The sequence below is a fragment of the Camellia sinensis genome, chromosome 15 (genome assembly GCF_055761805.1).
Source record: "Camellia sinensis isolate YWXY chromosome 15, ASM5576180v1, whole genome shotgun sequence".
Taxonomy (NCBI): domain Eukaryota; kingdom Viridiplantae; phylum Streptophyta; class Magnoliopsida; order Ericales; family Theaceae; genus Camellia; species Camellia sinensis.
The window spans coordinates 48,588,525-48,597,320 of NC_138975.1; the positions used below are offsets into that span (position 1 = coordinate 48,588,525).

The 8,796-nt window shown below is 38.0% G+C and overlaps 1 protein-coding gene across 1 annotated transcript; it reads left to right on the forward strand.

Moving 5' to 3' along the window:
• Positions 1-4,033: 4,033 nt before the first annotated feature.
• LOC145812979 (uncharacterized) lies at positions 4,034-4,771 on the forward strand. The gene has a single exon (XM_082908235.1). The coding sequence runs from the start codon at positions 4,034-4,036 to the stop codon at positions 4,769-4,771; it is 738 nt and encodes a 245-aa protein (XP_082764361.1).
• The last annotated feature ends 4,025 nt before the right edge of the window (positions 4,772-8,796 follow it).

Here is an 8,796-nt window from a genome sequence, read left to right on the forward strand (position 1 = left end):
ACCACAACAATCCCAAAGCCAAGTTTAAGGGAGAAGAAGATAAGCAAGACATATTCATCAGTACGAAACCAAGAAACTGGTGTCCAGACAACAAGGGTTGGGTCAAAATCGGAATCACTTTACTAGAAGCTGAGGGTGGGTGGGTGTGAATTAGGTTGTGGTTATGGCGTTTCCTTTAATACGTGAATGTGGTAGGGCTGATAGTAGTGGCATTGAAATAGGAAGTGACTATTCGGAGGAAAGGCGAAATCAACGCTCGAGTCAAGCTTTTGTGCCAACTTTACACTAACACGGCCGAAGGGGGCTTTGCATGGATATGGAGGATTCAATGTGGGATCTCGAAAGACGCAATCTTGAATGTTGTTTGATCGGGTATGTTCCAGATGTACGTCATTTTGTGTCTTATGTTATGCAGCTCCATATAAATGATACACGGAACAGGGAAGGGACATTGTTTGTCATTGGTAAAAGCAAAAAAAGTTTCGTGTTCTTGTTCGAAAATGAGCATGATATGCATCGTAATATGGAGAATGGTCCATATGCAATTGATGAAGCATTTCTTGTAGTGGATTATTGGAAGCCTGATATGATATTGGAAAATCTAGTTATGGAAAAAATGGTTATATGGTTCAAGTTATTCGGTTTACCATTGGAATGTTTTACAAAAGAAGTGGGGTTTAGAGTGGGCCGAGCAATTGGTGAAGTAACAAAGGTTGATCACGACATGCTCATGCCGCCTAATATCAGATTTCTACGTATTTGAGTTTGGATTCTAATTGATCAACCACTTGTAAGTGGTTTCTTCTTGAAGTTTCAAGATGGCCATCATCAACAGATTACATGCAGTTATGAACGGTTGTGTCGGGTATGTCGCAATCAAGGTTTTAAAAAGCGGCCGCTTTTGCAGTATGATTGAGATTCACAAGTGTGTCGCTGTAACGGCTGCCGTAGCGGTCGTAACAATGCCGTAACGGCCTATTACGCACTGTTACGTAACGGTTTCAAACTGTTTCTTTCGAAAAAACACACAAAAAAAAGCTGAAAATGAGGGAAGAGAGATAGAGAGAAGAGGGAAGATAAAGAGAGAAATTGGAGGAGCAACAGATAGAGAGAGAGAAGAGGGAAGATGAAGAACATGTTATTGATTTGTTGAAACTGTAAGACCTATGCTATTCTATTCAGCTGCTATTACTAAACCATTTTGTTTTTGTGTGTCTATCTATATATTGTTTGAAAATAATAATAATAATAATAATAATAATAATAATAATAATAATAATAATAATAATAATAATAATAATAAGTGTGGTCATTATGTATTTGGCTTGATTAAAATATGTATGTATATATATATATTTAGGCTCTTATTTATTCTCTTACTTTTGTCATTGTTTATCTTATATATAATAGTTAGTGATTGATTTTTTATATAATATAAAGTCATTAATTATTAAAATAAAATGTAAAAAACTCAGTTTATAGTGATTTAAAAATATGAAATATATTGGATCATACTTAAAAATTTACAAAAATTGATCAATATTTATTTTTAATCCAATAAATATGATCATGGAAAAAAAATATTCGTATCGGTAAATTTTTTCAAATTATGCGAAAAATAAAAAAATTCACGGTTTCAGTTACCGCAATCGTTACACTACGGCCTTTACACCCCGCAACCGCAACCGCATCACCGTCACCGTTACGGCGACCGCAACCGCTTTTCAGAACCTTGGTCGTAATTGTGGCAAAATGAGGCATACAGAAGGCCATTGTTCGTTATCGTTTGATGAAGCTCACTGAATGTTGGAGGAACGTACTATTGAGATGGGACGAAGGTTAGGTGCTTCGGTCATACATCAAGAAGATCAAGCCATGTACACGTCTCGGATTAGAGCCAATGCTCATCACCCTGATCGTAGAATAACCAGAATTTTCCACACAATGGGTCAACATATGGTTTCAGAGGTTCTCTTGGAGCCTATAGCTGGGGTCGCAGAAGATATGACCATGCCAATGATAAATGAAGACAACTTTGTGAGTCATTGGAAGGCTAACTGGGATCATGGATTGCAACAAGCTACCTCAGCAATGGAAGATGATCGGAGAAGAAGTTGGCAAGCTTCAGGTTCTAGTAATGAACTGCACCAAACAGTAACGGGTCAGGCAGGACCATTAATGGATTCAAGTAGCACCGAACACCATAATCTTTCTTATTTGGGTCGAGAACCGGTATAATCGGTAGGTGAGTTGGAGTTATTATGGACTCAGTGGGAAGATGAGCTAGCCTTAATGGGAATTAAGGCTGCGCAATTAGTGATTGATGGAGGCGCTGAAATGATAGTTTCACCACATGAAGAGGAACCACGTAATACAGAGACCATGTTTAATGAAGAACGGGAGCAAGAATTCATAAAGCGATAGATATGGTCCTGTTTGGTGTAGCTGTTAAAACAGATTATAGATTATGACTTTAATCAGAAGCTGTTAATCTGTTTGGTATAACTGTTGGATCACTTAAATGATCCCAGAAGCTGTTTGAAATAAGTTTATCCAAACCGCTTCTCAGAATCAGTTTTTTTGACTTAAAATAAGTTGTTAGAATCAGAAGCTGTTTGAAATAAGTTTAACCAAACAGTTCAAAATAACTTTTTAAAAGACAGAAGTCATAAGTTGACTAAAAAAAACCCCACCAAACACCCCCAAGGCAGTTGTTAGTGCACTTAAATGAAATGGATTGGGCCTAAGGCTCAACATGCCTTTGGGAGAGGCCCAAGTTGTAACCCAACACTTGCAAGTATTTAGACCATCAACAACAGTGGAATCCAGCCCAGTTGCTCAATAAAGTTCTCAACCCAATTCCTCGGTAGTGGATCTCAATCAAGAGTCTGGTCTACGGGATGGGCCAAGCTATGTGGAAAAGCACGCAGAATGGAGTGCATGTGGGCTACTTAGAAAGCAGAGGATACTTGACGATGGTTCAAGGCTGATCGTGGCTTAGGACACAGAGGTGTTGGAAGGAACAGACGAGACCGGCGACCTGTAATGGGGTAGGGGGTGCTCAACTTTATTGCATAGGTCTGGGGGAGCCTCAGATTTCGTTTGTCTCCCACATTCACTGGCTATTTCAGGCATCGACGGCTCAGTCAGTTGAAACAAGAACAGGGCTAACCACTACTACCGCAGCCGCGACTCAAAGTAGAAGTAAAGAATAGTGAATGGAAGGAGGTGGCCTTACGGAGGAGGAGGAAAATCAAACAGAGGAGAGCTAACTGGAGAAACTCAGTAGATTGGGCTGAACATACTGCATACACCAAGTCAAACCTCGAGTTATAGCAAAGCCAGTACGCGACAGAGCCAGAAACGTAGATCTGCAACTGGGTCAAACGGCAAGATGGTGGTCCCGGGATTAGAATCTAGGCATGATATGGAGGCAAGCTCGCCCGAAACTAGGGAACATTATCAGATGGGAAGTCTGGATAGGGAGGCAATGAACAGGTTTTACATCGAGATAGAGATAGCAAGAATAACGGATGTAACCATTGCATCCATGGAGTTCATTGCATCCATGGAGTTCAATCATCGAAGGGTTTCTCAGGAGCTTGTCCCTCAACAACCTCCTCATATGCCATGAAAATCTTGAGCTGGAACTGTAGAGGCATGGGACATCTCCTGACAGTTCGAGCAGCAAAACAACTGACCCAAAAGTATAAACCACAGATTTGCTTTCTAATGGAGACAAAAAAGTTGGTTCGGTAAATTAATCAACTTGGGTATGTGATGGGGTTTAAGCATAGTTGTGGTTCAGATTGTAGAAGTAAAGCATGAGGTTTATGGGTGGGGTGGACTGATGGTAATACAGTTAATGCCATATTATTGCTCTGAACATTTGATTGTCTTAAAGATCCAAGAATGCCTTAAAGGAGATTGGTTCATTATCTTCTTGTATGGACATCCTTTAGTTACAAAAAAGGAAGAAGTCTGGAGCCAAGTGGAACTTCAAATTCAAGAGATTTAGAGACCGTTCATTATCATGGGCGATTTCAATCAAGTGAGAGGATGGATTGAGAAATTAAGCATGTCTCGGCAGACCATACAGAGATGTACAGAATTTAATAATTTGATTTTTAGAAATCAACTGGTGGACTTGCCAAGCAAAGGGGTTAAATATACATGGTGCAAGAACAGGAAAAGCACAGAGGTTGTATATGAACGATTAGATAGAGTGTTAGCTTCCTTAAGTTGGGTTGAAGATTTCAATTGCAGTTCACTTATTACTCTACCAACTCAACGATCTGACCACAACCCTTTATTGCTTGACAAAAATTGGAGTAATTTGCCAGGCTTGAAGTGGAATAGATTTGAAGTAACTTGGCTAGTTGATGAAACAACCCAACATATTGTCAAGAAGATGTGGCGAGATTCTATGCAGGGGGCGGACCAGTTATGGCTTATCAAGTGCCAAGAAATATTAATAAGGCATTTGAAAAATTGGAATTCTTTATCATACAGAAGTATACAAGAACAGATTGCAGATGTTCAAAATCAGTTACAAAGGGTTCAATCTTTTTTTCAACAACAAGGGCACAGTGACAAAGAGATGGAGTTGCGACAACAGTTGGATGTATTGTTGGAGAAACAGGAATTGTATTGGGCACAACGCTCAAAACAAACATGGATGAAGCTAAGGGATTGTAACAACAGTTTTTTTCACCAAATGGCTTCTTGGAGGCAGCTCAGAAACACCATATCTGTTCTCAAGGATGATTAGGGGAGTTTAATTATAAAGCCACAGGCAATTTGGAAGACATTTGTGCTTCATTTCTAAAAACTGTTTTCACAATCTCAAGTGCTAGATAGAGGCTCTACAAATACAGGTTTTTTCCCCCACCATTTTAATATTTTAAGTGCTATTAAGTGTAAATTAAATTCAATGCATGCTCAAAAGTTAGATCAGCCTTTTTCATTAGATGAGGTTCAAAGGGTGGTTTTTCAAATGGGTAAATTTAAGGCACCAGGACCCGACGGGTTTATAACAAGTTTTTACCAAACTTACTGGGGGAGGTGGGCATCAGTTGGTTAGTGATTATGTGCTGAGCTTTCTTAATTCTGGGATTTTCAATAAAGAGATTAATTTTACTTTAATTTGCCTTATTCTTAAGAAGAAGAGTGCCCTTACTGTGAATGATTATAGACCTATTAGTCTGTGTAATGTTTTGTATAAAATAGACCCGAAAGTTCTAGCAAATCGGCTTAGAGAAGTATTACTAGAATTGATTTCTTCTAATCAGAGTGCATTTTTAAAGGGGCGTTTGATTTCGGATAATTCTTAGCACGCGAAATAGTTGAATATATTAAGAAAAAGAAATGGGGAAGGAAGTCAATGTTTGGATTAAAACTAGATATGAACAAAGCCTATGATAGGGTAAGTTAGTCCTTCTTGTTAGCCATTATGGATAAAATGGGATTTTCACATAAATAGATTCACCACATTGAACAATGTATTTCGACAGTCACTTTTTCAATTTTAATTAACGGAACTCAGTCAGAATCCTTTCTCTTGTCAACTGGTCTTAGACAAGGAGATCCATTGTCGCCCTATCATTTTTTGTTGGTTATGCAAGCTCTATCTGATGATTTTGATCATCTTATAAACCAAGGCAATTGCAAGGGGATTGCTATTAGTAGAACCTTGTAGACACTCCATTTTTGACCGCCTCTAAGACTTGGGCGCCTCACGTTGATCACTCAATGATGAAATAATACACTATACAAATGTTCGATTTCTTCAGCAAAAAGGTTCGATTTTGAGTTTCAAAACCTAAAACCTTGCACCTTCCTTGGACCAAAACCAATTTTTTTTCTAACCTGACGACTCAGAGGCCTGCTGCCCAACAGGTGGCTGACAGGCCAATTTTTATTGGCCGGCCAACCGTCCCCCTACATGGCCAACCAGTCATGTTTCTCAGTAGGCAAATATTTTGCTACCAGCTGTCCCCTATGTGCATGCCTTGCACCAGCTGGCTTAATATAGATATTTCTGACAAAGGAACTTGTTTTTTCTATAAATACTAGACCATGCCTCATGGTTTTTGGTTAGAAAATTTTTCCAAGAGCTAGAAACTTGCCAAACACTCCCTCTCTATCTTGCAATATACATACACTATACATACACTTCCTAAACTAAAATTTTGAGGCTTCTTGCTGAGATTATTTAGCCAAAATTTCAACTTTTGAGGGTGATCACTTTGTGATTTGTGAAACAAAGAGCATCCTCTCTTCAAGAGGTTTAACTTTTGCCATCTTCTCCCTTGTTTACACTACTCTTTCCTTCTCTTTTTCTTGCTGTTTATACATTGTTTTGGACTAGTTTTAAGTGCTGAAATTTGTGATTTAAAAGCTATCAAAGGTAGAGGGGTTAACCACCCTTTCTTGAACCTATCCCATAGCTTGTATCCTTATTCTTCCCACTTGTTTCCTTACTTTTTTAGCTACTGTTTTTTCAGAGTTTTTAGAGGCTAAAACATGTGATTTGAAGATCCAAAAAGTGGAGGGGTTGGCCACCCTTACTTAGGCTTGCTTCCTAGCTTTGTTCTCTTCTATTTTGGTCTATATTTTTTACTATTTTCAAACAGATTTTAGCACTATTTTGTGCTACTTAGGGGTTGTTTAATGTATTTATTTGGTTTATGCTTTCAATACTATGCTTGTATTTTAGGTCTTAGACACCAATCTATTTGAATTGATAACTTTCTTTACATAGTTTTCATACATGTATTCACACTCGTAATATTCATACTTGTCATGATCACCTCTGCATTCTCCCTCCTTTCTTTGCTTTCTTTGATTAAGAGTTGAATCCAACACTAGTTTGTTGCTCAAGGCTTGAGAAAGAGACTTTCATTACTTAATGGTTTAATCTCTTTGGAGGTTCATTACCAAGGCATTACATCTCTCTCATGCTAAGCACAGCCTTTTGTTGGACACATTTCTTTATCACTATTTGCACCTCAATTTCGGACAAAAATTAATAAGGAATGGAAAAGTAATGTAAAAGAGGCTAATAAAATTGGAATAAAAGTGGTAAAAAAAAAAAAAAGGTAATAAAATTGACTTAGGTTCAATTGGACGTTATATTGAATCCATTGAGTCTTGAATCATTACATGTTTGTAGTGATGTTTAGTGATTCAATGCCTCCATGATAGGGAGGAGGCATTGTTGGCCTTTTATCTCATTTTTATTAAGGTTTTGTCCTCTCGGTTCATAAATCATCACGCAACAACTTTGTGACAATTGATGGGTTGTGAATCGAATTTACTCCTTCCTTGATCAGTTTCATGATAGGAAGAGGCAGAGAGGATAAACATCTCCTAGAAACACTCTGTTTTTGCTTTGTTTTAATTCTACAATAGCATGGCAGTACTCAAAAGCAGTGGCCAACCAGCCACCTCCCCGTACGGCCGACCACTTTCCAAGGCCGGCCAGCCACCCACTTTTGTACAGGCAGTCGCATTTTCATGGCAGAATAGAGTAGAAGTTGGGGCAAGAAAAAAAAAATTTCTGGCTGCAAACAGAACAGTTTTTGGCAGCAAAACAAAGAGGTTTTCGGGAGGATGTTCTCGTTTGTGCACGTGCAACTCTTCACTCCTTGTGGTCCTTTAAATCAATGCTTTGATAGTAGTACGTGTAATTAATTAGATTCAGTTGAATTTGTAATAGCTAGTTAAATTAGTTAATTTGGCATTGTAATAATTAGTTTAACATTCAGATATTCATTCGGACCCTCCCGTGTGAGGGCAAACTTGTAATATTGTATATATCTTCCAACCCTCATTCTTTCTCCCTTTTATTTCCTTGCTTACGATGGTTGTATGTTTGCATGTAGTATCATATTTTTGGTTTCATCTCATTACCATGACTTGCACACATTTTTGCATGCATTAGGGATTTTGCTCATCATACTTAATAAACACATCGATTATTTCTTGATTGAATACATGCATTACCATATGTCTTGAATTGATCTGTATGTCATGTTAAGAAGACGAATCTGATAGTACATGTTTTGTATGTGTTGCATTAGTCACTTGCATATTAGAGCATGCATTTTTCTAACTATTTTCTTTTATTTTGGCTTGCCTCGGTTGAGTACTAGGTGAGTGTTTTTGCCTTAGCATATTGCATGTATGTTTTTATTGCCATGTCAAGCATATTACCATGAAGTTAAGTGTTTATTTGATATACCTCTTGAATGCCGGTGGATGAAGGTTATTTTACCTAAATTGAGATGCTTTGGACTAAATGTGTATATGAGCTTGCTTTTTTCAAGTAGCATATATTCAAAAATCTTTTCAAACAAACATGAAACAAAAGCATTCCAATGTCGGCGAATTAGTCTATACTTGTGTGCATCACATAGTAAAGTTAGCATAATAATCGAAACACGAGCATATACTATATATAAGATTCACATCGTGATTAGTAGAAGCCGATCATTGATCAGATGAGCAGGGTGCTCAAATCAAGACCTTTCCCACTCATACCTAAGTTCTCGAGCCAAGACACTTTGGTTATGATGGACAAGTGGCCTTTGGCACGAGTCATGGGTTTCCTAAATTTCTCAAACATATTTAGGTGGCAACTCTGAAATCTAGCAATGCGGTCTTTTTTTGGCATTTGTGTTTGTAAATCGATTTTCTAAAGATTCATCGGATTTGGACTCTCATTTGTGTTTTTCTGTTTCACATTATACTTGTGAAACCAGATTCTGAACCACGGGAGTCCGAATTGTAGGG

Bases quoted from the DNA above. Each gene is read 5' to 3' on its own strand.
- LOC145812979 (XM_082908235.1), top strand. From the start codon at position 4,034: ATGGGCGATTTCAATCAAGTGAGAGGATGGATTGAGAAATTAAGCATG.